This window comes from Ailuropoda melanoleuca, chromosome 10 (genome assembly GCF_002007445.2).
Source record: "Ailuropoda melanoleuca isolate Jingjing chromosome 10, ASM200744v2, whole genome shotgun sequence".
NCBI classification, from domain to species: domain Eukaryota; kingdom Metazoa; phylum Chordata; class Mammalia; order Carnivora; family Ursidae; genus Ailuropoda; species Ailuropoda melanoleuca.
This window is the reverse complement of record NC_048227.1, coordinates 75,095,298-75,111,331: the sequence shown is the minus strand read 5'-3', so window position 1 is coordinate 75,111,331 and position 16,034 is coordinate 75,095,298. Positions and strand designations below refer to the sequence as shown.

At 38.5% G+C, this 16,034-nt stretch overlaps 1 protein-coding gene across 10 annotated transcripts in view; it reads left to right on the top strand.

The window, feature by feature from the left end:
- PTPRK (protein tyrosine phosphatase receptor type K) overlaps positions 1–16,034 on the top strand; it is a 553,021-nt gene that overhangs the window by 433,865 nt on the left and 103,122 nt on the right. For all 10 annotated transcript variants that reach the window (XM_034669108.1, XM_034669107.1, XM_034669109.1 and 7 more), the window contains 2 exons: positions 1,580–1,685; positions 13,764–14,037. In XM_034669108.1, the coding sequence (XP_034524999.1) occupies positions 1,580–1,685; positions 13,764–14,037 (380 nt within the window). The remainder of the gene's footprint in view (positions 1–1,579; positions 1,686–13,763; positions 14,038–16,034) is intronic.

Here is a 16,034-nt window from a genome sequence, read left to right as displayed (position 1 = left end):
TCCAGGCCTAGCACTGCTTGTAGCTGTCATAACACAAAGTCTCCTTTCATGTGATGATGTCTTCAAACATTCTGTTTCCCATCTCTTGCATTTTATTGGATACTTGTCCTGATGAGTTTTTACTGCCCTTTTAGCATTCAGCTCAAGCATTGTCTAAACCTTTAAGTTGTCTCTGTTTCATTTTTCTATCTCCCAACCCTGGTTTAGACTAGTGGCTCTCCCAAGTGTAGTCCACAGACCCACAGCATCATCATCACCAGAAAACTTTCTAGAAAGGCACATTATGAGGCTCCTCCCTGGACCTATTGAATTAGAAACTCAAGGGGAAAAGAGCAGCAATCTGGGTTTTAAGAAGCCTTCATGGGCTTCTGACTTCACTAGTTTGAGAACCACTCTTTTAGCAAATGAACTGACTCCTCTTTAAGTCACCTAAAATTTGGCTATAATTTTTTGTTGTTGTTTAAGATTCTGACTCGTGGGGCTCCTGGGTGGCTCGGTCAGTTGGATGTCTGCCTTTGGCTTGGGTTGTGATCTCAGTCCTTGGTTTAGGCTCCCTGCTCAGCATGGAGTCTCCTTCTTCTTCTCCCTCTCCCTCTGCTCCTCCCCCCACTCATGCTCTCTCAAATAAATAAATAAATAAATCTTTAAAAAGAAAAAATTCTCTCTTGATAAAATGTGAATCTCTACTTTTAATTCTGTAAATGTCAGAGACCATGTTTTGTCTTTATACTCATAGCACTTAACAAAATTTGATACGTTGTATATATTCAAGAAATATTCAATGAATGAATGAAATACTTTGAAATTCATAGTAGATGCCATTTTTCCTCAGTTTCTCTGATAATGCACACGTTTCACTGGTCATGTCCTCCCTAAAATATCTTTCTACATAAAAATATCCAAGAGCCATTTGAGGTTATTTTTTCACCCAGTTCAAAATTAGGGAGCCCTCTCCCCCACCCCAACCATTATCAAATATTTTGAAAACTTATGAGTTTCTACTTTTCAAGAATCTGACAACTAATGTACTAGTTCATGCTAAACAAAAACTGCAGTTCCCATTCCCATTCACCACACTTCCTCGGTATGTTTCTATTGTGGCTACAGTCCAGATACTAACACCAGAAACTAACATGTTCCACAACCTTTATATCGTACACAGCACCACCTTACCAGGCAGCCTCTGGGTCACTTCCTGCCCTTTCTGCCTCCACATCTCCATGTGCACATCCATAACCAGGACTCCCCTGAGTCAGCACTGTTCACCTCCCATCCCATCAATGCTGGTTTCAAGGTCTCAGGAAACCAAAAGCCAAAGCACACACACTATATGTGTGTCCAAGTCGCCAGATGATAATTTAAATTTCAACAACAAATCGTGGCTTCATATCTTCTGCTGGTTTAAGTTCCCAGGGTTAACGTTCAGTAATATATGTTATTCTACAAACGGAGGTACATTTTACAAAATTGAATATGAAACTGGTTTTCCCCCATTCCGGATCATTTACTCATCCTGAACTGCGATATAATTCTGCTAATTGACAGAAACCTTTTTCTTTTTTCATTAATCACTTACCAGCTCCAACTTTACCTGACTACGAAGGAGTCGATGCGTCTCTCAATGAAACGGCCACCACAATAACTGTATTGTTGAGACCAGCACAGGCCAAAGGGGCACCAATCAGGTAAGAGGGGGAAAATAATAGTAATAGGGAAAAACAGCAGTAGGAGAGGTGTCTTCTCATAGTTGCTTAACGGTCGATAAAATGGTTAATTTCTAAGACGTTCATTTGACGATGACGGTCAGAAAGGTTTTATTATTTTTTTTTAAGATTTTATTTGTTTATTTGACAGAGATAGAGACAGCCAGCGAGAGAGGGAACACAAGCAGGGGGAGTGGGAGAGGAAGAAGCAGGCTCATAGCGGAGGATCCCGATGTGGGGCTCGATCCCATAACGCCAGGATCACGCCCTGAGCCAAAGGCAGACGCTTAACCGCTGTGCCACCCAGGCACCCCAGAAAGGTTTTATTTTTGTTTTGTTTTTGTTTTGTTTGTTTTTCATTTGGACAAAGCCTACAGATAGACTTTTAAGAATAAGATTTGAAGGGGGTTTTTGAGATATTCATGAACTGAACCATTCTCTGTATTCTTTGATTTAAGAGCCTTGCTCTTTGATTTTTATTTTCTTCTAGTTCCATTTCATTCCACTTCCTCTGTCAATATCTATGGGATATGAGCTTTGAAGGTATTTGTCAGAAATAGATGGGGAAAATAACTCCTATCCAATGCATTAAATCTGTTATGAATAATTTCATATGAGTGCTTGAAAAATAGGAAGCTTTGAGGAAATAAAAGGAGATTAGTTATAATGAATGCAGCTTATATGACCTTTTAATTCCTAAATTGTTGCTTCTCAGGAATTCCATAGTAAATATTAAAATTCAATTTGCCATTTCCTTTTTCTATCTGATATTAAAATCTCCCATATTACCCTCATCTTGCAGATTATGAGCCATGTTGTTTTCAAGAATTGATTTGAATTATTCCAATGATTTTAATTCTTCGTTTTTGTAATTAGATAAATGTCCAAAACGTAACCAAGTTTCCACGTGAAGCTTGTAGATTTTATTTTTATACTTCCCTTGAGAAGTATATCAAGGCACAGAAATCAGTGCAGATACTTCAGAATTGATTCAACTCAAGTTGTTTACACATTCATTAAGAAAATAAAATTAATCTTTGTTCTGTGTAAGAAATAAATACATTTTACCTTCTGAGTATATATGAACCACTCAAACAGGCCTATATCATAGGAAAGGGAGGCTTTTTTAAATTTAAAAAAATTAATAATAAAAAAATTAATAAAAGAACCTGAGTCCATAAAGAAAACTCCTTTCTATTCTGTCTCACTAAAAATCTTGGGAAAGCCATACTGGAGAACGAGAGAGATCACTGAATACACTTGTAATATAAACACTTAGGAATCACGGGCTCCTTGAAAATGGGAAGTACGTATATAGTGCTATTCATGCATCAGTGATCTGTGAGTGAGTCTGATTGCTGATCCAGAGGAGAAAGAGAAAATTTCTGCATTCAACATCTTCCTCTATTGACAAGTAATCAGGGTCATTCACATGTTCCTACCTGTGACGAAATTTACTTTCTAGGTGTTCAGTTCTGTTACTGCTGTTTAAATGAGCTACCAGGTACCTGCATTTATCTTGTAAGAGTTACATATTTGAGTGAATTCAGCTTTACTTAATGTAAGTTGCACACACAGTGTATAGTTATTATTGACCCTCATGCTACACGATGTAACTTCCACTAGCTCTTTAGTCATTTAATCATTTTATGACACAGATGTTAACTGACTGTGTATTATGTGCCTGGCACTGTGCTAAACTCTGTTTGTAGATCAAAGACAAAATGATCACAGCAGAGCACATAGCCTGTGCCCAGACAATCAGGGAGTCTATAGCTTGTAAATTCTTTGCTTCCAATTGGTGTTGAGGAACTTTGTTGAATTAGTGAGTATGTTATCAATAACATGTTTTGAAATCAAAAGCCTTTCTTTTGCTTCATTTACATTTACTTATTACAAAATTTCTAATTTCCAAAAATTCTTATAGTCTGAACTAGTGGTTATACAAAAATCATCCTTAATATTCCTATAACCTCTTTCTTTGACACAAAAATGTACTTCTTTGTATTTGTTGGGAAGACGTTTCACCTACTCTGGAATTGATTCCAGTGGCTGAGAACTCCAAATTTTACATCACAGGAGATTAGTGCTCGAAAATTAATTTACAACCAGGAATACCATAAGAAGAAATAATTAAATGATATATAAACAACGATTTTTAAAGACTGTTACTAATAGGAAAAAAAAATCTGCTTTTCAACTAATATTCTAATCCCATCTTGTCCATCTTTATTTTTTTTTGCAATGACTTGCCCAGCTATCTGGGAATAGCCATAGGTAGGGACCAGGTGGCTGGACCAGATTGGTCTTGTTGGGCAGTTTGGACTCAGATGAGCCCTGATTCCTTTGCTTTTTGAATCTTCCAGGAGGTAGTTATGTCTTCTTTCTTCTTACCACATTCCTACCTTTGATATTGCTGCCAGGAACTGAAACCTTATCTTAAGGCTAATCTTGTCCAGTGTCTAACTTCTTTGAAGATGAGGACCCAGATTGATGTACTCAGTTTTCATAGCACTGTATTTATGTCTGATACTTCAAATCTTTGATTGGGTGCCCATCATTTCTTCAAATTCTTGAAGCTGTTTTACCTTTCAGACAGATTCATATTTATGTCGGCCTATTAGAACCTCTTATCTGCTAATGCTTATTGCCATTCCACTCCGTATGTGGCCTATCTTCTTCCCTCCCAATGAAAGCCAGACCTATTTACCACCTAGCTAAACCTCCTGAGATCCATGTTAATAGCCTCTGCCAGACTGCACTTTACCATCCATTTGTCCCAAGTCCAGTGGAAATATCTAAGTCGTTCTGCTCTGGTCTTCCTAATGTCAAACAAACTCCAATTCCTGAAGCCCCATCATAGCACCTTGTTAGAAAGAGTCTATACATTGAGTTCAGTTTAGTGTTATCAAGAAAGCCAAAGTTACCAATGGTTTCTGTAAATTTATTGATTCCAATGACATTCAATATGCGCCAAGGGCTGAACTGGATACTTGAGTAGAAATCTACATAAGGCGATTTAATACGTGCCCTCGACTGGGAATGGCAGACTCATAAATCAATGGATGATAATGCAGTATGAGAAGTGAAATGACAGCAGTTAGAGCATGTGGTACTAGAGCTGAGTTTTGAAGGAGATATAAGAATGAGCTCAGCCAAGGGTCGCTTTGAAAAGACGGGAGAGGTTGCTGAGAAGAGAAGACGCAATGGTCGTCTCCAGTAATTGCAAAGCGAATGGCCATGCACCACATATGATTGGCAGTGTGGTGCATTCCAGAATTGCTAGTAGTTCAGATCATTGAGAGGAAAGGGTATTGTGGGAGAAAAGAGGTTGGAGAAATAAGCAGGGGCCGGAGGGAGAGGCTGTTCAGTGCGAGTCCAAACACTGAAGGTGGCCACAGATTGAATGTAAGCGGAAACTATGCTGAGCAATTTTATGTTCTTGGAAAGATCACTCTGATAGAAACATAGAGAATGCACTGGGAGTAAGCCAGACTGAAAGCAGAATGATCCCAACAAGAACTGCTAGTGGGCCACGTTAAGGCAGAAGCAGTGGGAATGCGCGTGAGGCTGTGACTCTTCCACAAGGCTTTACACAGGTAGGAGGGATAAAGCTCGATGAGAAGCTGAAGGAAACGGAGACTTTAGGTGAGAGATAATAGTTTTTATTCTAGAAGTGGTAGCAAAGCAAAGTCATCTAAGAATTCAAGATATTTTTTGAGGTTATTAAGAAATAACACATATTTTTATTTGTTGTATTGGATTGCTGTCCCAAATCAAAAAGAAGGCATACTCTCTCTTTGGAATGAGTTCTTTTGTATATTAGAAATTATAATATATGTTATATATTTTTTATATTTTGTTCTAATGTATCATGATGTACCCAGAGCAAATAATGTACCCCACTAAAAAATCCTGTTCTGAATAACGCAGCACTCGGTTTCACCGACCACTTTGTTCTTCTGTTCTCCTTTAAGACTGGACTTAAAGTGTCTACATGCTAATATAAACATGTGCAGTGCAATTCTGACAAGTGTGGGTTTTTTGGCAAAATTGATTTTTGAATATATAATTATTCTAAAGGCTGAAAGTTGTTGTCTGCCTTACCTAGGTCTTTGACTCTCCTTACCAACTTTTTAAGATCTCTCTCTAAAACTGGCATCACTTGACAATCATTAGTATGATTCAGAATGAATATTACCCACATCCGGAACCAATTACCTAGGATGCATAATTTATTTTACCTTTTTAAAAAACATTTTCCATTTTTCATAGATGGATTCAAATTCTAGCCTGAGTAGATATAAATTATAGTGCGTAGAATGTCCCACTTATTAAAAGATTGACCCAATGTAGCTGTGTTTTCAAATAATGAACATAGCAGCAGCATATTGCAAAAACACAAGGTAGAGTCCTTCAATGGTGAACTCAGTTTATTGTAAGATATAACAAATGAATGTGTATTTAACTGCGGCATTTACCAAAAATAAGCTGTGTCTATTTTACGCTGCCAGGAAGCTACCTATTCTAGGGTAACTAAATGTTTATTTTGTAGGTAAAACCTAATTTTACATTTTAAAACATTAACTACCACGTATTCTTAGGTAATTAGGAGATAGTCATGAAATGCAGTCAAAACCACCATTTCCTTGCAGCAACTCTGAAAAACACTATGGAGTTTCCTCAAAAAGTTAAAAATAGAACTACCCCACTATGCAGGAATTGCACTACTAGGTATTTACCCAAAGAATACAGATACACACACACACACACACACACACACACACACACACATACACATGGACTATTACTCCGCCATAAAAACAAATGAAATCTTGCCACTTGGAACAGCGTGGATGGAGTTAGAGAACATTATACTAAGCGAAATTAGTTAGTCATATGGGGCGCTGGGGTGGCTCAGTCGGTTATGCATCTGCCTTCGGCTCAGGTCATGATCTCAGGATCCCAGGATCAAGCCAGTGTTCTACTCCCTGCTCAGCAGGAGCCTGCTTCTCCCTCTGCCCCTCCCCCCACTCGTGTTCTCACTCTCTCTTTCTCAAATAAATAAAAATATTTTAAAAAAATTAAGTCAGTCAGAGAAAGACAAATACCATATGATTTCACTCATATGTGGAATTTAAGAAACAAAAGAAACGAGCAAAGGGAATAAAAAGAGAGAGAGGCAAACCAAGAAACAGACTCAACTATAGAGAACAATCTGATGGTCTCCAGAAAGGGGAGGGGATGGGTGAAATAGGTGATGGGGCTTAAGGAGGGCTCTTGTGATGAGCACTGGGGATTGTATGGAAGTGTCGAATCACTAGATTGTCTACCTGAAACTACTATTACACTGTATGTCAACTAACTTTAATTTAAGTAAAAACTTTTAAAAAGTGCCATTTCTTCCACAGTTTTTTAAGTAAAGAAATTGTCTGATGCTCAGTGATAGTTTAAACAGAAACACAGATTAACATTTATATGTGTATCTGTATTAGTTGGAGTTCAAACACTGTATGTTTTTTTTTAAAGATTTTATTTATTTATTCGACAGAGATAGAGACAGCCAGTGAGAGAGGGAACACAAGCAGGGGGAGTGGGAGAGGAAGAAGCAGGCTCACAGCAGAGGAGCCTGATGTGGGGCTCGATCCCATAACGCCAGGATCACGCCCTGAGCTGAAGGCAGACGCTTAACCGCTGTGCCACCCAGGTGCCCCCAAACACTGTATGTTAGAGTTACTCCCTACGTCAGTTGTTCACTTATACGCAATGTGTAACATCAGGACTTGCACCCTCGTCCATTTGCAGAATATCCTATTTCATCTCAGCAATTTAAAGAGATCAGATAGTTCCACCTGATATGTCTAACTGCTGCCATGGCATAGAACTTTTTTGAACTCCAGATAAAAATGCTTTGAAATTTAAACAAAGATGGAAATCATCTTTTTTGCCCTATTTTGCCATCTTTTTATCTTTATCTACAAGCTGCCTGATCCCAGTAAAATCTTTTCATTTGTTCTACAGAACCATAGTAGGTAGATTTTTTTTTCTAACAGAAAATGAGAGGGAGTCTTAACGTTCTATTAAATTTTCTCTCCAGCCCTTTATTTTTTAATTTTATTTAAAATCAGTTAATTAACATATAGTGTATTATTAATTTCAGAGGTAGACTTTAGTGATTCATCAGTTGCATAGAACACCCAGTGCTCATTACATCACATGCCCTCCTTACTGTCCGTTGCTCTATTACCCCATCCTTAGCCCCTCCCCTCCAGCAACCCTCAGTTTGTTTCCTATGGTCAAGAGTCTCTTACAGTTTGTCTCCTTCTCTGATTTCATCGTCTTTTATTTTTCCCAAGGTTCCCCTTTGTTCATCTGTGTTGTTTCTTAATCTACATATGAGTGAAATCATATGATAATTATCTTTCTCTGATTGACTTATTTCACTTAGCATAATACCATCTAGTTCCATCCACATCATTGCAAATGGTAAGATTTCATTTTTTGATGACCGAGTAATATTCCATTATAAATGCGCGCACGCGCGCACACACACACACACACACACACACCACATCTCCTTGATCCATTCATCTGTCAGTGGACATTGGGCTCTTTCCATAGTTTGGCTATTATGGACATTGCTGCTATAAACATTGGAGTGCACATGCCCCTTTGAATCACTGTGTTTGTATCCTTTGTATAAATACCTAGTAGTGCAGTTATCTCTAGCCCTTTAGATGACTACAGCCCCAGCTAATAACTTGACTGTGACCTTATGAGAAATCCTGGGCCAGAATCATCTGGCTAAGCCACTCCCAAAGTTCTAACCCACAAAAACTGTGCAGTATTAAATGTTTCTTGTTTGGAGCCACAGTTCTAGGGTAATTTATTTTGCAGGAGATAACTGATAGAAGCGCCCACATAGCTGAAAACTTCCCTTCAGGTTTCTCCTTAAAGGGCACTTTATCACACGGGTCTTTCTTGACCACTGCTTGTAAAATAGACGTGTTCAATCCTATTACTCCTTATTTCCTTTATCCTGCTTTAGTTTTCTTTAGAGCACTTACCTCGTCTTGACATATTGTGTGTATTTTTTTCATTCGCTTCTTTGTATTTCCCACTAGAATGTAAACTTCATGAGAGAAGAGACTTTCACTACTGTGTTTATTACCCTAACCTCAGCACTTAAAATAGTACATGGCATATAATAGGCACTCAATAGATACTTGACGAGTGAATGAATGGGCACTAGAGTTAAAAATATAGTAGCCACTATCTTTAGCTAAATACCAGATAATATTTGTAATGTAGCATGTCAGTGATTAACACAATAAATATTATAAGACAGTGGTTTGGGGCCTTTTTCAAACCCAGAATTCCTGAGAAATACCTCCGACGGTTTTCCTCAATGACTCTGTGTCATAATTTGTGGGTGGATTGAGGACTAAATTGAAAAGGCATCCCACTTGACTCTCAACTTCTTTTTTTTTTTTTTAAGATTTTATTTATTTATTTGACAGAGATAGAGACAGCCAGCGAGAGAGGGAACAAGCAGGGGGAGTGGGAGAGGAAGAAGCAGGCTCCCAGCAGAGAAGCCTGATGTGGGGCTCGATCCCAGAACGCTGGAATCACGCCGTGAGCCGAAGGCAGACGCTTAACGACCGTGCCACCCAGGCGTCCCAACTCTCAACTTCTATCCCCATTTCATCCCTCCGTTGCCTACCTCCACCTTTAGAATGACCTCCACTGGCTTTAAAAGACAGAGTAACACTAAGTGAACCAGTCAGAGAAGGTTTTATAGCAGAAGTAGAAAAGCTAGAAACTCTTGGACAGGATGTTGGTATGTTTAGTAACAGTGGTCATTCAAGTTTGAAATGGAGAATATGCATCAGGAGGTAGTGAGAGCATGAGTGGAGGGATAAGCTAAGAGATGTGATAAAATATTAAGCCTAGTGTAAAAAGTATAGATTTTGACAATGGGAGGGCTCCACGTAGTTTCGACAAAGTGAAAAGTTAGAGAAGAGTAGTTAACACTCAAAGCAGTGGTTTAAGAAAGTATCAACAGTTTGAAAAATGGTTCTCTTTGCATTCTCCGTGAACAGTTCATGGCCTTTAGACTGAATGGATGGAGTGATGGGTGAATGGGTAAATGGATGGATAGAAGTTTGGATGGATGGGTTGGTGGATGGATAGATGGGTGCCTGGAGTACTTGAAGGAAAAAAATGGGGGCAAAAAAACTAAACCAGAATATGAACGTAAAGTTGTAAATACCCCCCTAATGATGGAAGTAGTGGGAATGAAAAGAACTGGTCTCTAACAAGGGAGGTAGAACATGGTTAAAAATAGAACTTATTAAAGTTAATGCCAGGATTTTGAGCTTTGTTGATTCAGAAACTGATCCTTCCTCTTAAAGAAATAAGAGGGACATGGCTTGTGTGTTTAAGGAGTAAAGAGAAGAAGCACAGGGAATATTATGGTCACCAAAATTATTTTTAAACCTTTATTCTGTGGATCCTGAAAATGTTTGCATTAGGGCCATATGAGCAACAGTGGCTGTGAGATCTTGGGAAGTCTGTTCATAAGAAAAATAGCCAAACGCTGGAGCTAGGAAATTTCTCCCGAAGCTTTAAGGAGATATTTTAGATACAAAGTGAGAGTGTACAATTGTATAATTCATTATTTGCTATCACTAAGAAGTTGCACAACCTAAAACTAATACTAAATTCTCACAGATTTTACTTACTAATGGGTTAAAAAACAAACAAACAAAAAAACATAGTAGGCTATTGTAGGTAATTTTGGTTTCAAGCTTCAACAATTTTAAGCATGAAACCGAGCAGGCTGTCTACCATATATCTCATATAATCACTTTTTGAGCTAATGGCAAAATCCCCTTTTATATTTTTTTACAGTCTTGTAACTGAAGGAAAATTGTAGGATGAGAAGTCATCCTTTGGCCTCCCAAATAACTAAAAATGACTATATACCAATGTCTAATCAAATCAAAGTATAATAAAGTGAAATCATTTTAGTTTTTTAACATAAGGAAATCATATTTTCAGCATCGAGTGAAGATTCATGATGCCAGTATGTTGATTTTTTTAGTATTTTTTTATTATATTATGTTAGTCACCATACAGTACATCCCTGGTTTTTGATGTAAAGTTCGATGATTCATTAGTTGCGTATAACACCCAGTGCACCATGCAATACGTGCCCTCCTTACTTCCCATCACCAGCCTATCCCATTCCCCCACTCCCCTCCCCTCTGATTTTAACTTAATAATAGAAATGTTTTAAAACTTTAATTAAAGGGAATGAGGAAATATGAAATATGGGCAGAGTGAATACAGCTATTTAGGTGGCCTTGGGATATTTTAAATTGCTAGAGTGCTAAGCTCAAACAATATTTAGATCCAGCTAGAGTTAAGTACCCTTCGGTAATTAGACAACCACAAGGATGGAAAAGCACGGGCCCATTTCATGTAATCAGTCAAATCACTTCTAATTTGATTTCTCATTCCTTATTTTCTGTCCTTTAGTTAATTCGTATTGATAAATAAGAAAGTAGCAAGGAAAAAAACAGACTTTATAAAAGAAGGGTGTGGTTGGACAACAGCCTGCTCACACAGATTGATCAATGAAGAGAAAATAATTTCTTTAAAAAAAATGAATTTTATAATTTTTAGTTTAGAGTGTCATCTCAAATTCAGTGAGATCTTTTCCCAAGATCAGATTGCACCTTTCTTCTTTTAATCCTTTCCAGCATCGTCAGTTTGCTTTGCTCTTAATAGATGTGGAGAGACAAGCTGTCTTGTACAAAGTTCCTTAATTTGGAATGTACAACCTATGTCAATGTAACAGAATTAGTTAAGACTATTTACTCGGTTTTCTGGATTTTTCTAGAGATAGGGATAATGGATGAAGAATTTATTTTTAAGGATTACGTTAAATGATTAACAAGTATGAGTAATTATCATTATTGCCCAATAGGACAAGAATACGATGTTAGACTTGTTTGGGGAGTGTGCATGCGTACCCTTGTCTGCCTAAGAGTATGTGTGCACAGGATATGCAGCTGTGAGATACAAATATGGATTCTAAGTTGAACATAAACAGAAAAAAAGATTGGGTTTGCTTAACATAGCATATGTCAGCCATGATTCCTCTTTCTCTGCAAGGGCTGTGCTTATGTATTTCCTGTATTTTATTTTATTTTACTTTTTTAAAGATTTATGTGTTTATTTTTAGAGAGATAGAGAAAGAGGGAGAGAGTCAGCATGAGCAGAGGGAGAGGAAGAGGGAGAGAATCTTTCAAGCAGACTCCCCGCCCAGCATGGAACCTGATGTGGGGCTCAATCCCATAACCCAAGAGTTGGAAGCCCCACCAACTGAGCCACCCGGGCACCCCTATTTCATTTTAAAATTGACAAGCACCTGCTCCATGGACCCCTCAGAGAGTGTGTATCTTGTCAATAGCATTCCTGGGAGCTTAGAGACCCAACTTGGCAGAAGTATAGAGAATGATGGACTAGACATGATTTCAGATAACACAGGCTTCTGCCTGAGTTGCTTGCCCAAATCTAGATTTCTGACATTAATACAATTTCTGTCCTATTTCTAAAGGAAAAGAAGTTCTTAGCAATATTTTAATGGAAAATGGGAACTTGAGATAGTAGGAAGTAAAGAAAACCTTTATAAAGCTTCTTTCTTTTAATCTATGAAGGTCTTCTGTGTAGATATAAAAGAGTTTATATTAAGTTAGAATTTTAGACCAGATTCTAAACCGATATAAAATTTTATTTTTAATTATCATAAATGCAAATTCAGTTTTTCTCTCTCTGTCTCTCTTTTGGTATGTCCATCTGTGTCTCTCTTCTCTCTGTCTCTCTCCCTCCTCTTTCTCTTTATAGAAGTTCATTAAAGAAAAGATTCTATTCCTGCTGGAGAGTCATTCAGTGACTGTTGTCCTTATATAGAATGAGCATATTTGCCTAGAGACAGCCCTACATACAGCTTATTTCTATTCAATTTATATAAGCGACCACAATGCATTTTTTCTTGAATTTCAGGGATTTTAAATTCACTAACACATATAAAATATATTAGTAATGCCAACTTTCTCAGGTGTACATTACCTAAGAAAAATTTGCCTGAAGAATATACTACAAAGAAAGAATATTGATTTAAAAACAAAAAAACAAACAAACAAACAAAAAAAAACGATGAGTGGTTAGGCAGACCTTTATTTTAAAGTTGCGTTATGTTTCCTTTCCCTTCCTCTGTAAAATAACAGGTATTGTAGAGAAGTTTTAAGACCTTTAAGAAAGGTATTAGAAGGTTTAGGTTTGAGCTTTAATAGGGCAAATGCCATCTGTTTCTACAATTTGTAACATTTTATTATTAACAACGCTAGAAGAGGGAAGCAGTCTATTTCAGTGGCGAGGACAGATTTCTGTCCATCTGTGCCCGCATTGCCGCATGCCACTTGCGCTTTCGATCTGCATAGCTCTGAGCCAGTGTTGATGCCAGGGCAAGGTCAAGAGGTGAAGAAGCCTGTCAGCGCATTCTGTCTCTAATGGGATGACAGCCCCACACTGGTGTTTGGAGCCCCACCCTGAGGCACTCATTCTGTTGGGCCTCAGAGCGGGGCCTTCCGTACTATCATCTCAAAGGAAAATGTTAACTTTAAACATTTAAAAATATCAGACAAAGAACTTAATCTATTACGTGTCTCTCGTTAATGTCAGATCTCTTATTATGGCGGGCTCGTTTCTCAACATTAAAAAATGCATAGAGTTCTGTGGTGATTTTTCTTACTTTTTTCCGGTTTCTTAGTACCTACATTGAGTTGGGGGGGAAGGGGAATCCACGCGAAATTCTATTTTGTTGCAAGATAGCTGGGAAAAAAGCATGCAGTGGGTTAAGACTGACTTTCGAGACTTTGAAATGTTGCATGTTAATATTAAATACCCCTTTTTTTTTTTTTTTTTTTGAGAATCTTCGTATGTAGCATCTCTAAATGTGTGCTTTTTTTTTTTTTCTCTTTTACCAAAAAGTGCCTATCAGATTGTTGTGGAGGAGTTGCACCCACACCGAGCCAAGAGAGAAGCTGGAGCAATGGAATGCTACCAGGTCCCTGTTACATACCAAAATGCCCTGAGCGGGGGTGCGCCATACTACTTTGCTGCAGAACTGCCCCCAGGGAATCTGCCGGAACCTGCCCCATTCACAGTGGGTGACAATAGGACCTATCAGGGCTTTTGGAACCCTCCTTTGGCTCCACGCAAAGGATACAACATCTATTTCCAGGCAATGAGCAGTGTGGAGAAGGTGAGCTTCCTCCAAAATTTGCTTTTTCCCTGCTCTGAGGAAAAGCTGCAGTTGAATTTTATAAATACTCAGTAGCATTTGTCAGGGGGAAAAAAAAAGAAAGAAAGAAGAGGGAAAAAACACACCCATGTGTAGGGGGTGTTGTTTCTGTTCCCAACAGTGTGCACAGTTTTGGGCGGACTGTCGGGCTGAGGCTCCGCGCCCGTTCCATTGCACAGGATTCCTGTTTCCTAATAACTGCTTCTCCTCGAGCCTTCTTCAGGGAAACCCCCAAGAACAATTGTGAGCAAAGTGATTTGAAAAGGTGGGTGTGCTGCTGCTGGGAGTCCAGCCCCAGTAAATACCGGGCATTGTTCTGTCTTCTTCGCTCAGTGGTGGCACACTTCAGAAGATTAAATTTACTGCAGGATAAACAGAATGCGTGTTCCCCAGCAGTCTAATAAACCCTTATAAACTTTTCAGAGGGTACAAGCCAAATAGTAAATAACAAGTAACAATCCTCTGATTACAAAGTAATAGGGTGCCTGTGGTATATCTGACAGAACCTGAGCAGAAGGCTGCCTGGAGATGGTGGGATGCTGAGCCATTAGAGAAGTCTGTTTTCCATTTCCCCACTTGCCCCTCCTTTTCCCATTTTGGACACAGTTGTTTTTGAACACTGCTGCTGATCCCAAATGAATATTGAAGAGGAAGAGACAACAGGAAGATAGAAACTACCGGTGGTTCCATATGGGGGGAAGTAACCTGGCCTTTCATGCCTCATGCTGTTCTGTTTGATTTTCTTTACTAAAACTTATTTAATTTTTTTTTTTTTCGGAGAGGGATAGGAAAAAAAAAATGTCAAGAATAGAAAACTCCCACAATTTAAATCCAGTAGAAGACTGACATTTTTGGGTACTTGTAGCTATATTAGGAAATTTCTGGGTTTGGGTAATTGAGTCCCTGAGGTGGGTTCCTGGGAGATGTTGTGAAATAGGTGATATCCACTTGAACAGTCATACCTTGGAATAGTTAAGTTGAAAGACATAATCCATTGGCTTTTCTGCAGGGGTCATGAGAGCTTAGGGGTATTGACTGGCTGCTGTCAAATGAAAACTCTGTCCTTCTGCTTACCTATATTCCCTTGCCAGTATATGGCAAAGAAAAATGTCACGGCATCTTCTAGGACATACTCCAAAGCCACGGGCTGCCCATGGTTGAAAACATTATTCTCGTCTCCTTTCTAGTTTATGTGTACATAAGTGGGAGCCTTTAGAGGCAAGTTGGCTGCCCGCTTCCCACATGCCCATCCTTCCACATCACCGGTACCATGGGGCTGCTCAAAAAAGAAGACCATGGAAGTAGCATAGCGGTAGAAAACAGTTCTGGGTATTCATCTTTAGACATGTGAGCGATTCCAAATTAACTTTCATTCCTGGGTCTGTGGTGTAAGAGGAGTGTTAATGAATGTTACTTATAAAGGATTTTCTCTGGCACTCTTTAAGAGCCTTGATATGAATGTTCTCTTCTAATTGTTAATATATCTACATGTGGTTTAATCAAAGCACAGAGTAGCAACAATTTATCTCACAGTTATCTTGGCAAATATTTTCAGAATGGATGTGGTTCCTACCAGCAGAGGCTGGAAATCCTGATAGAATTAACAGCAATTGCTTTTAGGGAATCAGAATCCCTTTGGGCCTTTGTGGGAATCTGAAACAATCTCTTAGAGCGGACTGTAAAGGCCTCAAGTCACAATTAAATAATAGAATGCAAAGTTTTATTTTTAACTACTAATTCTCCCTCAGTGCTTTGTTTTGTATAATTAAGAGAATGATCAACTCTTGGCTTGTCAATATATAGAACCACTCAAGATGGAGTTACAAACACATCCTAAAAACAGATAGCCTTTGTTTTGTTCACTGGCTTTACTATCTTTTCCAACCTCTTGTATGTTCAAAGCTATGAACTGAAGGAACTAAGTCCTGGAGGTGTGTGGTGTGGGCCTAGAATTGCAT